Source organism: Zerene cesonia, chromosome 7 (assembly GCF_012273895.1).
Source record: "Zerene cesonia ecotype Mississippi chromosome 7, Zerene_cesonia_1.1, whole genome shotgun sequence".
In the NCBI taxonomy this organism is placed as follows: domain Eukaryota; kingdom Metazoa; phylum Arthropoda; class Insecta; order Lepidoptera; family Pieridae; genus Zerene; species Zerene cesonia.
In genome coordinates, this window is record NC_052108.1 from 883,319 (window position 1) to 903,775 (window position 20,457).

Below are 20,457 nucleotides of genomic sequence, written 5' to 3' on the forward strand. Positions count from 1 at the left end.
TATCGGGATAAAAAGTTGCCTATATGTTATTCCAGTTGTCCAGCTGTCTACGTACCAAATTTCATTGCAATCGTTTCAAAAATCGCATTGTTCAGTAGTCTTCGCGTGAAAGAGCAACAAACACACACAAATCCTTACAAACTTTCGAATTTATAATATTAGTAGGAAGTAAGATTTGGTCTAGATCTGGTATTTTAAAAACTTGTTAAAAATAATATATTTTTTATGTATCCACTCCCACGTATAATGGATAATAAAAAAAAGTCTAATTATTACGCTGATATTTGGATAGTTACATATCCATAATAATATTTAATGAAGCTACTAAACTTCACGTGATTTATGAACGTTACATCGAGAAAAAGTATCGTTGCATTTATCAGTTATTGGTGGATTTCAGGCTATTGTGATTCAGGTTGCCTGCAGGAGATTGCTGTTGAGCAATAAGGCCGCCCTATCGTACGATTGCACTTTTCGTTACATTGTTTTATTACGTTATAGTTTGTACAATTAAGTGTTAGAAATAAATGATAATAGTTTTCCTCGCGGTTTAACTCACGTAGTATCTGCTGCTATATAGCCTAAAGTCTTTCTTTACACTGAAATAATTTTTCAAATTGGACCCGCAGTTCCTGATGTGAGAGCGTTCAAACAGACATGCTCTTCGTCTTTATACTATCAGAATAGCTTAGGGACTACTTACTGCGGCTCATACTCCGTGAGCAACTCCTCGAAGTGCACGCGTATGGTGTGCGCGGGCGGCGCGCGCACCTCGCTCACGCAGTCCGCGTCGTCCGGGTATGGGCGAGGGAAGCCCGGGCTGGACACCGTCGCGTGCTGGTGCGTGTGCGACAGCACGATCGTCTCGTTGCACTGGACGCGGGACGATTTGTATGGATCTGAAAGGGACAAATTAATAAAGTGGAAGGAAACTTATGACAAGGCGCTCCGCCTAAATAAAATAAAATAAAACTTCTAGTCCTTTGATTTCTATTACATGGGGTTATAAACTTTTAATAAACCCCCTGTCAAACCATACCAAAAGACTATAATCCAACACAAGAAAATACTAGCATATTACATTAACTACGGGTTTGTAGAAACAATGTCTCAAAGGAAGGTTTCAACAATATGCACAAGACATAACTTGTACATACATACACAAATGATCCTTCTTGGGTGGAAGGCAAATGAACTAGCTCAATTTAAAGCTACAGGTTAAGAAAGTTCTATTTATCTCCATGTTTATATGTGATGTAATTTCTTGACTATGTCATTAGTTGGAAAAACACTTCTTGTATAGCATTTTGTAATGATGTGCCCATATATAACACAAACAAAAAAGGGCTCAGAAAATTTGCAATTTTTCCTCACGAATATATATCTATTATATAAGCAGCAATTAAAACCATTGATCAGGCTTAAACATCCTCCAATTTCTGTAACCCTAATGTATTCCAAATAAAATAAAAGGGAGAGATAACAAGCCAATGAAGTTATCTCAACACATTTCACATGCTATTTGAAATTCATTCATTGCTATTCAGTAGAGAGCGAATACAATATGGTATAAGGATATAATGGTATTCAAACAAATCTTATTCTTTGTTATTTTCATCATTTTATGCAATGTTCGTTCGGTTTTCTATTATTATTGAAAATAATATCATGAGTGTATGGCTTTGTATAACTCTACGTTAGTATTAGGGTATGATTTGCAATCTATAATAATATTATAAAGCTGAAGAGATTGTTTGTTTGTTTGTTTGAACGCGCTAATCTCAGGAACTACTGGTCCGTTTTGAAAAATTAATTTAGTTTTAGATAGACCATTTATTGAAAAAGACTAGTCTATATATATTTATAGACGAAGCCGGGGCGGACAGCTAGTATTCAATTTACAATACAATATAATACACTATACTTTATTCAACACAAATAAATGAGGAAGACTAACGAACGAAGATGAAGGAAACAAGAAAGAAAAGATACAGTTATCAGGTTAAATAGGCCTATACGTTTATAAGCGAGCGAGTCTCTGCCAGGCAACCTTTATATAGAACAAATCTAATTTAACAATATCAGTTACATAACGTACGTGATTACGTAATTTCAAATGTAAAGGATTCAATTTTCTTAATTTTATTTTCGTTTCATGTAATCAATAATAATAATCTTATTGTGACCTTCAAATAATATAACGAGAAGTTAAATGATGTTTAAGCAAAACTATGTAATTATATTAACACATTTTAAAGTTGGTTTGAGTTATCTAAGAGGGTTTGTTTGCAGAAGTTGAATTAATGTAAAGAGAAGTTAGCGAGTCCCCCCGGAGACTCATCACAAGAAATATTTCAATTGTTTTATTATTATGGTACTTTCATTTCAAATAATATTACTTACTGTAATGCTGCGCATACAAGTGTTTGATATATAATATTGTATAAGTAATATTTTCTATTTATTGAGCAGTTCTTCGAAGTATTTCATAAATAGTGTGAAATTCTTAAATTTTTGTTTTCTTGCAATTAAATGTTAAAAATAATACAATGAAATGATATTTACTTCAAATTATTTTTATACTTTATAGCGTATAAATACTCATATTAGATATATAATTATAGCACTGGTGTGAATTGAAGTCGTATTTAAATAAAAATATATAAAGAAATATTTGTACGCGCATATCTTCTAAACGACCAAAGAAGATATTTGTCAAATAATACAAAATATCAGAGTCAATAATAAAAAATTCTAGTGATATGTCATGCATTTAAAGCAATACAATAAAAAAGAACAATATATTCATCAACAGTCGTCAATCAATATTCAATTTTAAAAACTGGCTTTGGGATAAAATTAAATCGATTCAAATAGATACACGATTCGTAAGATACAATCAATTTATTTCGAATAATTGTTTGCCAATTTTGTTTCGGTAAATCTTAATTGGCCTATTCAATATAGAACAAAGGAAGCAAATTTAATTTTATACTCTCCACGTTTGCTTTTTTGTATTGAAATATATACTGATTATAACATTGTCACAATCTCAAAGTTTCATTTATCTTCTATCACATCGCGCTATTTTGAATATTAACTATTAACTTTATACTGATACTTTGAGCCCTACAAAAATAAATTTGTAATTATATCATGCATTTAAAGATTTATCTTCTTATGAATTGAAATATTTGGTATCTACAACAGAACACTTTTACTATAATAATATATATGACAATAATATATGACATTGCTGTAAAAAAATCAGTTTAAATATTCGCATTGCAAACAAATTTAAGCATTACTTCTATATAAATAAAAATTGTAACTCACTGCACGCGTAGCAGATCGACTCATGATCTCCTGTTATCGGCTACGAAACCCAATGCAAAGCATTACGGTTACAGGGGATTTGCTACGCTTTACATATTGTTTCGCCCGGAATGTACGGAATTAGCATAGACTACTGTCTACAGCTTTTTGCGTTAGCGATCGAGCTACGAGCTACGGATTTTAGCTTCAAATTTAAAGTTAGAAATTTACAAGAATCAAATAATATAATATGTTTAAATGACGTGTCATGTTTAAAATAAGCGTGTATAGACGAATCTCATTAGAGGTCTAAAATTGAATATCACAATTAGTAATTATAAATGCGAAAACCTAATGAACTGAACTACTTAACCGATGTGGATGAAATTGGGTTCGTAAATAGTTTGACACCCGATAAAGGCCATAGTTTTTATTCCAATAATTTCACTGGTAAGGTACTATATACTATATACGGTACTATGCGAGAAATATCCCGGAAAAAAAAACTGTTCCTTTGACTACGAGGACGAAGCCGTGGGCGGAAAGCTATTATCACAATAAAATAACTTTTCTGTTTGTAACATATGTAGGTACATCAGAACCACTGAATGGTATTGGATGAATTCGATATGTAGATATCGCGTCGAAACTTCGAGAACCTTTTTGTCCCGATAATAAAGGATGAAAGAGGTGAAACAGGCAATGGGAATTTGTATGGCGTACGGCTTTCATATGAATTGCAACCGAACAGATTCAAACGAACGTAAATAAATAATTGTCGTTCAATACAACAGAAGCAACAAAGTTGATAACAGCGAGGCGGTCTCGTTAACCGCGGTTATAATCGTAAAAATGCCGTTAAAATGACGACTCATAACTCTTCCGTATATCTTAAAGTTCAAAGCATCAACCCCCTTTAAATGCACTGAGATTGCTTTTTTTATCTGTATTTAATAGTCTGATAAACCCGGTTATGAGTTTATTCGTTTTAAACACGTTTTGACTAAATTTAAACCTATAAAGTTTCGTTTCTCTGTATATTTATATAGAAGAGCTTTTAATCATTCTGTAGGTAACGATTTAAGAAACTTTTGTTTTTATTCAGAGTTGAAATATGAAATATAGGACTATATAATATACTACCTTTATGGTCTTCTAGTTAGAGTGTTAACCTCTTTAAAGTTTGTATTTCGAGACGTTTGCTGAAAATGAGTATGACGATGTTATATAACAACTAGTTGCATGCCCTGGCTCCGCTCGGGTTTTTTTTTTTTTTTTGCCTCATATGAAATTTTAAAAATTATATATATTCCTATCTTTTAACTTAGATCAAACTGCACATAGAGTGGAGATTTACTTAAAATCGGTAGAGTAATTTAGGAGTCCATCGCGAACAATACATAAATCACGATGTGACACGTGATTTATATACGAGTATATTAAGATATGTGTGCATTTGAAGGAACTGATTGTGATTTATCTGTGTAGCCAAACAATATGTTGGCTTCACTCACTCACTATTTTCTCCCCTTCATTGATATTTGTTACACTATAGATGCATAATTATCACTTAATCTTCTACAAATATAGCGCAATATGGAGGTCATGTCATCAATTTAAATATATGGGGTCTACTAAGACAATTTTTTAGCAAATGTCTTATAATAATCAGTTTACTTTACAATTGAAATCTATTTTAATACTTTAGCACACAAAATAATAAACTTACATACCGCGTCTTTGTAAGTCAGCTATATTATCAGATTTAGGAAGGGTTTAGGCTATAATCGACTACGATTGTCAAGTGCAGGGTAACAAATTATACATTTCGTCTATTTAATTTTTAACTGTTGGACATGCGGGCTTCCTTACGATGTTTCTTCACAGATTGTTTGTGGCTATGTGCAAATATTATTACTATAAATAATGCTTAAAACTGTGAAGGAAAACATCGTGAGGAAACCGGCATGTCCAAGAATCAAAAGTTCGACGACATGTGACATCTGCCAACCCGCACTTGGCCAGCGTGGAGGATTATGGCCTGAACCCTCATGATGATGATGATGTGCAAATATTATGACATTTAATCATTGGCCGGCGCATCTAGTGTCAAACGCTTTGAAATATTTTTATTTCTATTTCACATCGTATCTTTAATTTGCACGCAACAATTGCGCATAACACGAGTCGATAATGTGGCAGGCATAAAATTCCCATTAAGTGAAATGGCTTGATATACTTAAATGTTATTGGCGTTATAGGGATGGTCGTTAACTCGATACGTGACAACTGTGAGTGGGTTATTAACCTTTTGGGGTATATTTCAAATTGGCTGTTGCTAACGAATGCATTTACGACTTTGCAAACAACTTTACCTTTATTTTATGCAAGTTTTAACGTTCTATATAAGTCTTATAGACAAAGGCCGATTTAGCATACAATTCGGTAAAACTTTAATTAAAATTAACGTATATTATATAACCGTATCCTTGGTACAGTGGTTAATGCGTGAGCGTAGAACCGAGGGCCCCTGGGTTCGATTCCCGATGAGTCGCATAAAAAGAATGTCTCAGTCTGGCAGGACACAGAAGGCTTATCACCTATTTGTCCATAAAGAAAATCGATCAGTGAAACAGATGTATATCATCTGCCCCATACTCCAGTAGGGGCCACGGGACTTCACTTTATATTATATTATTTTTTTGCAAGTTGCTATATTCAATATAATTTCGTATAGAACAAAAATCAAATTCCAATAACAAACTTACAATAACACGAGCTACTCTGCCAGAAAATAAATATTTTTCTCCATACTTTATGAAGGGTCTTCGTGTAGGGCAAGAGATATATCAAAACAAATAACAGGTTTCCGAGACCCTTTGTGCCTGTATCTATTGGTTATTGAGGTCAAAGTAAAGATGAAGACCAGTATTTATAAACATCTAAGAAATTATGTGAACGTTATCAACTTTCTTTAATATCGCTTTCATATGCCTATTGTTATTTACAAAATACAGATTATATAAATGCGATATATTGCAAAGATACATCAACAGAATTACGTGAAGAGAATGTACTATAATAATAATTGTCAACGAACTTATTATATTTAATTTTTAGTTTTATAGCATTGAAATGCTTTATCAATGAGAGAATTATACATTTTATACAAGAAATATCATTATATTTTCGCACTAACCGACGGACTATGATACATTAAATAAAATCAATTGGATATTTTATATACAGCTTTTATTTTAACATTAACAGATAAAAAAGCACATGAGTGAAATCATCATTAGGATTTATATATTAAATGGGCAATTTATGCTTTTTAATGGCCTATTAATAATGATGACGGTGAGAAAGATTTAATATGGTAATGTTTTGAAATTCCTCAACATTACGAGAGGTCGTTTTGTTGTTATACATACTACGAGGGAAAATCGTCTGTCTGTAAAAGGCTCTTAGAGCTCTGAATCATCTACGGTAAATTTGTAACTTATATCACTCTTACTATATAATACATCGTGTAGCATACACTTGTAACGCATTGTGTTAAATAATTAATACGTTCTATACTAAGCTATTCATATATAAGCAACCTAATTGAGGAATAGGTATGCAAAGCATCAAGGTATCCTAATTGACCTAGTTAATGTTTTAATTAGTATTTCATTGTAGACACTTCTGGCAGTCGTATGTATCATCAAGAAAAGTTTAATACTTCGATATTATGCCAAATAAAATGGTCGGTAGAATTAACAACTCATTTTCGTTTTATGCCGATTGACTGTTCTGCTATTTATTATTGAAATAACTGTTTGCTACTCGCTATGAATATTTCTTACGTAGTTTTACGATATTTGGTGCGTTATAATTATTCATTATTAGAAAGAAAAGATAGAAGATACCTCGAATCAAATGATTGTATTAAATACAAAATGAAAACATGATCAATCTAGCCCTCAGCTTTGCCCGCATTGTAAGATAAATCTCATTGAGATGAGATGTTGCATCGTGGTAAAATATAACATACTAGCTGCGCAACATACTAGGTTTCACCCGCGTAAGTCCATATACTGCAGGAATATCGGGACAAAAAGTTGCTTATATGTTATTCCAGTTGTCCAGCTATCCTCATACCAAATTTCATTGCAATCGGTTCAGTAGTTTTTGCGTGAAAGAGCAACAAACACACACATCCTCACAAACTTTCGCATTTATAATATTAGTAGGATAGCATATCAGCCGTCTAACTATATTAAAACAAAGATTATACCATAAAATCGGTCTGTATCAACGTGAACAAAAACGCAACAAACGAGAAATAGTTATTGTCATACAAAACAACAAACCAGCACCCAAAGATTCTTTGAACATGTACTTTGTAAATTTATCGGTAATAGAGGAATAAAAAACCGGTACTAAATGTGGTCACGGAATGGTTTTAGGTTAGTAGCTTAGCACGTTTCGTACTGCGTAAATATCCTTGCTGTAGCGCAGGCATATTGCCAGGACCACAAAGAGATTCTGGAGTTAAATAAAAAAAATAAAAAGAAAACGAAATATGTTAACAACGTTTAACACAGTATATGTGTATTTAAATGAATATGTATTATATACAGAAACAACGTCGGACGACGGCGATGTTCCTGTAGACAGATTGCCGGTGATGTTGAAAATATCAATCATTGTGGGAAATAATTGTTTCCTCGTTTAATTTGTAACAAATATAAATGAATCATTGTATCAGAATTAGAAGAGAAATTGTAGATGTAGCCATACCACAAACAATCTATATAAAAACCAGCACTATTTACTCAGTATATTGTCATCATTATCTATCTATAGTAATGATAAAACGTTGAAGAGTATGTTTATTTGTACTCCAATAAATGAATCCCAAATGCTATAAGCGATATTATTACCACTGCCGAAGCCACGGCGGACACATCATTGTCATGAAATCGCCATAATTTAAATATGCTTTTAAATCATAGTACAAGTTAAGCAAAAGATTTAAAAAAATAAATGGCATAAACTGAAATATTCTCTGCCTCCCTAATGTGGCATAGAGAGTGTCATTTGATGCATGACAATAGTGAACTACAAGTAGGTCGACTACGTGACAGGATGCATATGATTTTATGAAATAAACGGACTGCTTTATTTTCTATTGCATTTTATTAGGATATAAGAATGATGCTCTATATTATAATAAATCTAAATAGGACATTATAGATTTATCATAATATAGAATATCATTCTTAGTATAAATGAAATAATTGTTAATAAAAGCACATATACATGAGAATAGTTGTGAAATACAGCGTAGAGATAGATTCGATTGTAAAAGTCCTAAAGGGTACTTTTTAAACTTGCTTGAACGAAGCTGTGGGCCTGAGTGTACTCTAAAGTTGAATGTAGAGTTTTGCTTATAAGCATTGTAATAAATTATTGTATGTGTATGCATGTGTATAAATAATTCTTATATAAATGTATTGTAATCTTAACACAACAATAAAAAGGTAATGTGACCATAACAAGCATCGACACAATATTTTAAAATTAATGCTTTGTTACACACAACGAATAAAAAGGAAAACAGTATAAACTACATCTTTTATATTTAAAACCGGCAAAACTCATGGACACCGTTCATGTGGGTGACACGTGGTCGGTAGGTATAACGACTTCCTGCGCCTTTTGAATTGAAAGCAGAGCATTTAAAACCACCTATCTTATACCACTATTGTTTTGTGCGACGCATTCACTGTACTTTGAGTGGAAAACTGTTTCACGTCAGACAAGAGAATTCTAGTACTCCGGGGAAATGCGGATGGTGAATGAAAAACATGTATAAATCACAATACGAAGTGAGAAGTGTTTTCAAGGTTTAGCGTAGTTTTATTTGAAATGTTTTTTTCTATAAGAAAATGCATAGAAAGGCATAATTGATGTGTGCTGTTTGTGAATAGAACAAATGGATGTGAATATTGCCATGGCAAGCACACAAGTGACCCAGAATTTGATTGCTAATTAGATTGTTTTATAGGTAGAAAGAATCAAAAATTAACCAATAACATGACAGTTATATAACTGTGTTATAATAATAAACTTTTCAACGTGGACAAAGACACGATTTTCTGCTAGTTTTCAATAGGTATAAACTATGTTATAGGTATGTATATTGAAGGCGTGCTAATTTCTCAGCGAGTATGACCCAATTCGAGTTTAAGAATGTGTGTGTTATTGACTGTGTGTGTCAAACCCAGTTATTGAAAATCATTCCCAGGCTTCCTTCTTCCAACCGCGCTAAGTCGTTATCGAAACACTGAAATATTCTTGAATCGATGAAATATTCGCATGAGAATGTCTTATTCGTATATGATGATATTGGGTACATTATCTATTTATTTTTATTTATAAAGCTCCATTATTCAAACAATTTGAATTAAATGTTGAAACTAATTATTACATTTCGTTTTTAAGAACTATAAATAGGAGGTTCATCAGAACAAGCAGTTAATAAATACAAAATATCTATGGGGCTCTGCTATGAAATTTGTACAAAATGTGTGTGCCTACATCATATTATATTTTAGTTAGGAAGGTTTAATGTTACTTTAAAATCTTTCCTCTATATAAAACGTACAGGGAGGTTAAATAAAGCAACGAATGGGTAAAGTTTGGTCGTTAGTACTACCTTGGGTATTTATTTATTTAAAAATAAAACCTATGACTATGCACACAAATCACAATTTACAATATTTGCTGAAGCTCGTAACCAGGAACTTTGCTTTATAAACAACATATTGAAACGAAAATTTATTACGTTATTCTTTATAAATGATCATTTTAAAAACTGTAAGGATCCTCATTATAATGAATCTTATGAATGCGTAATTCAACATCCTTGCAGAAAACATAAAAAATAACGGATCACAATGTACAAAAATAATCAAAGAACAAAACACAAAGAAGAACTTATCGCTTACAGCTATTTATACAATTCAAAGAATCATAATGTTTTAACGATCAATTGACTGCAGGCAAATGTTTCTGTGTAAGCGACAGGTCAAATTTAAAATATCCAAGCTTAATTACACGGAATGAAAAAGTAATGCGAAGCCAGTGAAATTCAAGCCTTAATAACATTCCCTTTACGGTAGCTTAGTAGATTTAACTTTCGTAGACTGCTACGAAATAGCTCTACGAAACCGTAGCAGTTAGATGCTAATTTAATCTGCTACGAACTACTCCGTAACTACATTTGTTGTGGGCACAATTGAATCGTTGGCATTCAAGATGCACCTTGCAAGGGTCATCACGTACGACACGTGACCTGAGCTACGTGACGTCACGGCCATGACGACACCTCATCGGTAACCCTTTATCGTCTCGGTTTAATAGCCATTTGAGCGTGTTTCGTGTGCTCTAAGGTGGTTACGGCAAAATTGAAGGGTAGTTTTGTGAATGTCTGAGGCTCTTTAATATTTATAAACACGTTATTGGAATATTGATCACTTGGCTGGGTTATCTCATTGGAAAGAAACGAAGTAAATTCTATATAATATGTATTAAGCACTAAGAAAGTATGTAGGGGTGGTATATTTTTTTTTTGTTACAGATACGGAAAAATACTTATCATTGAATTGATATGTGTGTACGATAACATAGTACTAATAAACATCTGATGATAATAATCAAGTGAACCATTCAGCTATCCCTTACAATAAAGGTGAGAGGTGAGACCTCAGAGTCCGAGTTGAGGGACACGAAATTACACGATGGCACGTGTTTTTTACTCTTTATTTATCCGCTTTGTAACTTGGTACCTTTATTTTACGTTGGCAATAATTGCTATATTTTATTCGATGCTTCCTACTAATACTATATAATATAAATGTGAAAGTTTTTAAGGATGTGTGTGCGTTTGTAACTCTTTCACGCAAAAACTACCGAGCCGATTGCAATGAAATTTGGTACGTAGATAGTTGGACAACTGGAGTAACATATAGGCTTTTTATCCGGATATTCTTAGGGGGTATGGACTTACGCGGGTGAAACTGCGGGGCGCAGCTAGTAGTTTATAAATATAACAAAATTTACATTTAAATGTATGTCTGAAGCTGTTAAATGGCTCAACAACAAATCGTAATAGTGTCCGAATACCAATAACCATTGAGAATTCGACTCTAATAATTTGCAAGATTCCCCTCACTATATTTCCAGTAAACTCTTCTAAGAATAATAAAGTTGATTACGTACACAGTTAGATTACAAGAAACAATTGTGGAATCGAGGACAGAACCTTGTAGGTACCTATAACGAGCGGCTGTGATTAGAAGACTGCACTTTACGGTCACAGTCGATAGCACTGTATTGATGGTTGGAGTAATTGTCCACTCAATGATTGAAGACACGCCTGGTGGGAAGGCTCGTTACTTCGAATAGACGTTTTTATATAGATTTTATAGAGAACTAGTTTTCCGCTTGCGACTCTGACTCTTCGATAAAATAACCATGTCTGATTAATCACTTATACGTACATTTATTACTAAAACAAAAGGAAAGGAGATCAAAGGAGATCCCCGTTGGGAATGAGATGTTTGCCCGTGGTAAAAAGTAACCCATGTAGTCACTAGCCTGCTGAATATCTCCAGACATTAAAATCATATCATAAAATTGCTCCGTTGCGTAAAAGAAAGACAAACAACCAAAACCCTTTCGCATTCATAAAATTCGTGACGATGGAAAGCTTTAGGAAAGATAATATTTTCATAGCAATTTGTTTAATCCAACTTCCTACCTCCTTTCCTGTGCTATGTTATCCTACTAATATTATAAATGCGAAAGTTTGTAAGGATGTGTGTGTGTGACAATAACGTATTTCACGCAAAAACTACAGAACCGATTGCAATGAATGTACGTAGACAGCTGGACAACTGGAATAACATAATGAGCCGATGATACGGATGATACGGACTTACGCAGGTCGTCAAACCGCGGGTCGCAGCTAGTGCTTCATAAAAGTGATACATGAATTAAATACATTTGGATAATTGGATAATTCTACTAAACTTTTGTTTACGAACTTTGCATAATTTTCATTTTCATTTAAATTTATACTCATTTCTAATTAAAATTAATAATTAAATTAAAATTAAAGTTGATTTGCTTTTGTAAAATGATTAGGACAAATTTTGCTTAAAACATATTTTGCTTAAAGTCCATTAGTATATATAATATTACTGAAAACCTATACACAATCACACAACATTTTTAGATAGACATAAAAAAGCTAGAATTTCGAAATAATTTGTCATTTATCATACGAAACAGGCTGGCAAAACTGTAGCTTATCACATTATTATATCTCAAAAGCTAAAATCTGATCACGTATTGTTATTCTTCAGTAAACTTATGTAGTACTATACCTATTATAATATAGAATTCTTTCTTAATATAGAATTCATTCTACATTTGAAAGTCAATATATCACATCGTAAAGAGGAATTATCTTCATATTTTACCAATACCAAACAAGTTTAGCTTATTATTTGAAACGGCCATATCTTTTATAATCACACTTCACACTAATATTTTAAATGTGAAAGTTTGTTTGGATATTTGTCCGTCAATTACGTTGAAACTACTGAACGGATTTCGATGAAATTTGGTATACAGACAGGATATGAGCTGACTTGGGTGATAGGATACTTTTTATCCCCTTGGGTAAAACAGGAATCCTGATATATGGGCGGAGCCGAGACGTGCGTCTAGTCTTTTATAAATAACTCACCGTTCTTGCCGGGCCGTTCGCAGACGAAGTAGTTCCTCTCCCTGCAGCTCCTGTCGTTCCACAGGAAGGTGGGGTGCGCCGGGCGCGGCGGCATCTCGCGGCGCACCTCCACGCAGTCCTGTCCCGAAGTGCCGTCGTCGTTCGGCTGACTGGCGTGCTTCCTCCACCCGGGGAACCAGTCTGGTAATCATTTAAGTATGATTTTAAAACAATCACGTTAACGATAAGCTTATTATCCCATCCTACTAATATTATAAATGCGAAAGTGTGTAAGGATGTGTGTATGTTTGTTACTCTTTCACGCAAAAACTACTGAACCGATTGCAATGAAATTTGGTACGAAGATAACTGGATAACTGAAATAACATATAGGCAACTTTTTATCCCAATATCCCTACGGGATACGGACTTCCGAGGGTGAAACCGCGGGGCGCAGCTAGTTAGGTATGTGTAAGGTAATTTTGCTGTTTGATCATATGAATATGATAACAAAGCCTGCTACGAGTATCATACTTGTTGGTAGGTAGAAATAGTTGTAGCTTTTTCGAATAATAAATTTGCTTCTCTAAATAATAAATATTCATTAGTGTAAACCAAGTTTATACTAATTTCCCATTTCAAATTACGGTACTTTGCATCCTGATATAAATCACCTCGACAATACAATTTATAATCAACAATTATAATCTGACTCCCCATGCCCTTAAAGTCAAGTAAGCATTACCATAAAGTTAGCCAAGTTGACGACATTCAACAAGTTAGCGACGACCGCAGTGAGTAGGGTTCACACATCGCCTATAATAATGTATTCAATATGTAAAGTTAATATTAACAAGTTTTATAGGTTGCTAAGATTATGGCAATCAGGCTTCGAGCCTTTCATACTTATTGTTTAATTGCTTTGCGATAATACGATTAAATTATTTGTTTAATAATGTTGGATTATAGTTTTATTTAATGCGTAGGTCTATACCGAGATTACGATTATTCAAACGGTGTTCGATCCACTAATTCCCTGGATTGGATAAAATGATTTCCCTGGGCTTTTTCAGACTTACCCACAAGCCACTTTTATTTTAGATTTATTTATTTTCCTATTTGTAAACGTTTGTTTATTGTTATAATAACACACCTATTATGCTAAATACTTCTTAAGGTTTCCATTACATATTTTAATTTTTAGTCCGTCTTACTATATTAATCTGTTTTGTGATCGTATATACATATCCCTCACACTTCCAAGCACCTTATCATCGATAATGTATAATTTTATCCATTAATAAGCGTGAACATTCGAACATCGTACATAATACGAATGTATGCACATAAGTGGGTTACCCGGGTAACAAGAAGCCTCTATTAGTAATAAATCGTGAGAGAACGCGCGGTTTTACTCAAGCCAGCAATATATTTGCGATAAATGTATCGTCTTTTTAACAAACCAAGAGACTATTTGAAAGGATTTCCAAGACACTTATTATCGTGTTTCGACTGTGGACCTTTTGCAGATTATTTAACTATATGTATAAAAATGAATCCCTATAACCCTTGGCCATACCATCACACGTGAACGGCTGGACCGATTTCAAAAATTCTTTCACTATTATAAAGCCTGTGTCACTTTGTGTCAAAAAGTTTAATTGACACTAAGTGACACAGGCTTTATATGTACCATGGGTGAAACAAAAAAAAATACACAAGATAATAGGTACTCATTTGAAAATAGAGGAAAATAGAACTAAATATAATTCAGGAAAATTAACGGACAATAAATAGAATGAAATGAAACCTGGTATAAGATCCAACCCTGCATTCCTGCCGCTAGGAATGTTTCGGCACGTGGCAAAACTTGCGGACTGCGGTATTATAATATAGCTATAAGTTATATATATTGTATAGATATGATTTATGTTATAAATATATTAAATATTATTGAGAATTTCGCTGCCTGGTTATGTGCTTAACAAAGCACACAAGCTGCAAAGGTTACGCCTTTACAGCATTTGCTTCTATCGCAACTGAATCAAGGGATTTATTTTTAGTTATTCATGCAACACATAAATATGTAACACTAGGCGCTCGTCTCAGCTGCGCTCGGATATCAAGATTGTTGTTTTATCAAGGGCACATTTAATCGGATAAAAAGAACTCTCTCAGTCTGTACACCAAATTTCATCAAAATCCATTCAGTAATTTAGCGTGATTGACGGACAAATATACAAAAAACAAACTTTCACATTTATAATTTTAGTGTGATAGTGTGATTATATACAGTTGCCACGTAAAATGAATTCTCACTCAACATCGCAATGAATACAGTATATAAATCTATTGTACCCGAGGTTGTCTGGAAGAAATCGCTCTAAGCAATAAGACCGCCCATTGTACTTAGATGTAAGCTTTTATCTCTGTGTTTTTTCTCTTTCTTTAATGTTAAATAAGTGCAATATAGAATAAATAAATACTTCTACAAATAAACAGTTGTAGATTATATACATGCATACAATGTGTATTGTACAAAAACACTATATTTCTGGCCTTGTTTTTCACTGTCATTGATTCCCAATAAACCCCATTCCTGATCGTTTGCAGATGCCTTATCAGGGGCGCACATAAACTATGCCGTTCTAGACGTTTATATCTAGGCATATTTACCCAGGTGACAGTAATGGCTTCGGTGTCTGAAGTTCGTGCAAACACATAGAGTGGTCGGTAAGTGAACTATGTTTTGTTGGCCTTGAATAGCTCGTGGTACTGTTAAATGTGACTGCTATGGTTGCTATGGTGATACAGGTATGTATTCGTCTATGTAGATCTTTGAATAGCAGTTAAAAGTATTACATTAAGTGAAAAAGTATTGGTCCTTGTTTGTCGTTGTAATCTCTAGATATTAAATTAACCTTTGGTGCCTATTTCACCTTCATTGTACAACAAATACAGGTATAGAAATAAAATTCCTACTATTATAAGCACGGTAACTCTATCTGCCTGTCTGTTCATTGATGAAGTTTGAACAGAGATAGTTTGAGACCGGAGAAAGAATATAGAATAGTTTCTATCTCGGATATAGCATGTGAACGGGAAGCATGCGAGGAAAACCCTGGGCTGTCTATATTTACTTTCAAAGAGCCGCGGATAGAAATACAGAAAGTTAAATAAGTTAGGTAAGCACATATATGGTTAGATGCAACTTCTGGTTTAATATTTTTATGTTCCTTAAAATTACATTACTTAAAACTCCTAACCTAGTAAGAAAGAGTGAGGGTTGTGGGCGCAAAATCCTACTAATATCCTACTAATATTATAAATGCGAAAGTTTGTAAGGATGTATGTGTTTGTTGCTCTTTCACGCAAAAACTACTGAACCCATTGCAATGAAATTTGGTACGTAGACAGCTGGACAACTGGGAAGGCAACTTTTTATCCCGATATTCCTACGGGATACGGACTTACGCGGGTGAAACCGCGGGGCGCAGCTAGTATACATATAAGTCTTGGTTAATTTCTCCATTGAGAAGGTCGTAGGTTAATCTTTTTGTCGAAATAATAAAACTTGAAAGGGGATAAATGGGTGACGAAAATTGATATAAGAGGCTATTGGACTTGGATTTTTATGTGAAGGGCAGGCTTAGTCTGACTAAGCCTACCAGCCTTGTGAGAGCAAAATTTTAAATTACTGCCGAGTACATAATTTTTCACGATAATTTTATTTAAATTTAAACAAATTTAAACAAATCGACTAACATAGTGAAACAATTTGTGGGAATTTATTTCTAAATTGTTTACTATTGCTCCATGGGCTTAAGTAAATACAACAAAATGTATTTGAAATCTGAATAACCATTAGTATATATTTTGAAGACGGATTATCTAGAAATAAGAATAATCGTTTTTATTTATATTAAGGCTATTGTTACAAAAGGTACCTGAATTAATAAAACCATTTTATACAACCACATTTTTATTAGTCCACCTCATTTATTAAAGTTTTTTTTAATCCCGTGTTTCCCGTGCTTTTCACAATTTTTTTTGTGAGTCCCCCCGGGAGTCGAACCCAGGACCCCTCGGTTCTACACACACGTGTTAACCACTGTAGCAAGGAGGCGGTTATAAAAGATTGGGTTGTATTTTTCTTTAAATGGGTACATGATGGAAAATCCTCCGGCTTGGAATTTTCGCATACGAATAAAAAGCTACATAATTACTGAGTGACTGGGGCCATTATTATTTTCCTTTTGCTTTTTTTTTTTTTTTAATGCCATAGCGGGCAACTGAGGTGGTGGTTCGCCTGATGGTAAGCGATCACCACCGCCCATGAACATTCGCAAAGGTAGGGCCTCTGAGAATGCGCTGCCCGCTTTTTTGGGGTAAGAGAAAAGGAATGGATTAACGACTGGAAAGAAGGAATGGACTGGGACGGGTGAGTAAAAGGAAACGGGCCTCCGGCTCCCCCACTCACCGTACGAAACACAGTGGCATGCCACTATTTCACGCCGGTTTTCGTGCTTTTATTTCGTGTCATTTCAAGCGGAACCGGGGAAAGTGCTGTATGTTAATAAAAACATATATTTAGTGTATATGTCATACATTAATAATGACCGTACCAGCCGTTGTTTTACCACGATTTTTAATAATTTGTTGTATAGCGACAACAGAGATATTATTTGAAAAAAAAAAAGGTGCGTGTGCGATTCACACACGATAGAAGTGAAACTTCAGTAAATCGTAGTATGTATATTTCTGTCTCATTCTTTGCCGGCTTCATTCTACACATTTTTGTATTTGTGTCTCTTACCTGTCGTTTTTCCGTTGCATCAGGTTTGAAATCACAACGATTCTAAAGAAGTTTCACTTCAAAAATTCTTTCCAGTTATTTCGGTCTATAAGACTCATGAGATGACGTAGTCAGACCTAGTCTGGTGACAGGCGTTCGGACGGACTAACAAACAGATAACTTTTAGTTGCGGGGCCCAATTTTACCCTTTGGGGAACCCAAACATATACATTTTGGAGCATATTCAATATATCAATAAAAGTTAGCATTAGTATTTTCTTGTGTTTGATTTTACGCGAGTATTATACATTTAGAAAGAACGGGGAGACTCCCCGTGACCACGCTCGCTGTAAAGTGTTCGAAACGTCGGGTTAATAATATAATGAATAAATTGCGTTTAAAATCCGTTAAAAAGTTTTTAATTTCTAAAAGTTAGCATTGCCGGAATTTTTAGGAAAAGTCTTTTAAAAACTTTTCAATTAGACCTGGTAATTGGAATTCAGGAGAAACAGTAAATCAAAAAAGGGAATTCAAATAAGCAATCGAATCTCCAATTAGCATCACAGCACTTTAATACAGAAATGTAACGAATCTCGGATTCTAGTAAGACTTGTTTACGTCTAGACTCAATGGCGACTATAGGCTGAGGATTTATAGCACTTATCTTAAATACATTTCGGTTGACAAGCTGTTTGATTAATTATTACTAGCTGTGACCCGCGGTTGTAACCGCGTTAGTCCGTATCCCGTAGGGATATCGGTATAAAAAGTGTCTATGTGTTATTTCAGTTGTCCAGCTATCTACGAAGCAAATTTCATTGCAATCGGTACAGTAGTTTTTGCGTGAAAGAGTAACAGATATAGACAGCACACATACATATGCGTCCATCCTCACAAACTTTCTCATTTATAGTATTATTATTCGCCAATAGATGTCAGGAAGAGTCATAATAAATTGGACTACTCAAACGCCTCCTATTTGTTTAAAAAAACACGAATATGACATTTTCTAAAAAAGATTCCTAGCTAGATCGATTTATCGCCCCTGAAACCCCCTATATACAAAATTTATAATTGCTCGTTTAAAGATATAAGATAAAACTAAATGTAGTTGTTCTGAAGGCGACATTGCTTGTCGAAAATCAAACCAGTCTACCCTGATAAGCGTATATTTCCCGATGGAGAATGATTCGTTATAATTTTTGGTTATTCGTGCGTGGTTACAGAGCGATTATATTTTTAAAATTGGTCCAGTTTTTCCGTGAAAACGTTACAAATATACAAAAAAAAAAACCAATTAAAATCATAACCCCCTCCTTTTCTTGAAGTCGGTTATTTTCATATTAACTATGTTTTATGTATGGATTCATAAAGATATCTAAATTAATTTTTATTTTGATCATACTAATATTCTATATGTTTGTACCTTTTAGGCGCATTAAAAATAAAAGAAAATTAATTTAATTCTTAGCTCTATCAAATTATTCACTATTGGATAGATATTTATTGTCCGCCCGGTTTCAATTCCGCCCCTATTCAATTTATTTAAAAGTATAGAAAGGTCTAGAACTTCGATTATCAAATTGTAAACATTTGGACCAATTAATATATTAAGACCTGTCTAGACTATCTTTAGTCTATGGTCGATATATATTTTACAATATATATTTTGTGCGAGAATAAATAAAACTTTTTAACATGAAGCGAAGTCTCGTGTGCCTTGGGGGTGTGGGATATTGTTTATTGTTTATTATTTTATACATACAAAATACGTTTTTATCTTAAACTGATATACCTGCTTCGTCTTTGTTCGTCGCTAAGAATAAACTCAATTTCTCGGTTACGTGAAACACGAACAAACAGACAGAAATTAATGATTATAGTGTCCCTAGTATTCCGTCCGCGGCTTTGTCCGCGTGGTCAAATTCCCATCAGAATAAGATGAATAATCGCTGTATAAAGTAGATTATGTCACTCTTTAGACACAAAAATCATTCCATAAAATCGATCCGTTGTGAAGTGAAAGAAAGACAAACAAACAAAATCGCTTGTATTTATAATAAACTATTATAATGTGGATTCATTAGAATAATAAGAATAATTCATTGGAAGACATTTATCTGGTGTCCCACAACACATTAAAACTCTCTAAAGGGTCTCGGCGTGTTGGACAAATGTCCCCGCGTAAGCCTTCCAAAGAACCGGGTATTATCCTCCTGGAGGTACCCGAGTTATATAGAAAAGGGAAACATACTAATAACAATAAGGTTTATTAATAATTTCCTGCATAAAAACTTACGTGCAAAAGAAAATGGAAGTCCATCCGACCATCTAAACTCCCCTTCTTGGACTGCATCCGTGGCCCCGATCCAGTATACGTCATCTACGCCAGCACCAGGTCTATATAAAAATATTATATATAGTCATATAAATAAATAGTTTAATTGTATAATAATTAATAGAAAAACGAATCTACACAACATACAAATAGTCCAAGAAAATGGGTAGGGTAAATGCGAATTTGAGATTAAAACTTGAATTTTTGATATAATTTACTTTG

The 20,457-nt window shown here is 33.8% G+C and overlaps 1 protein-coding gene across 1 annotated transcript in view; it reads right to left on the reverse strand.

The window, feature by feature from the left end:
* Positions 1-20,457, reverse strand: part of LOC119828184 — a 172,872-nt gene that overhangs the window by 34,585 nt on the left and 117,830 nt on the right. The window contains exons 6-8 of the mRNA XM_038350285.1: positions 20,197-20,297; positions 13,124-13,303; positions 704-899 (exon numbers count right to left, since the gene is read on the reverse strand). Coding sequence (XP_038206213.1) covers positions 704-899; positions 13,124-13,303; positions 20,197-20,297 — 477 coding nt within the window. The remainder of the gene's footprint in view (positions 1-703; positions 900-13,123; positions 13,304-20,196; positions 20,298-20,457) is intronic.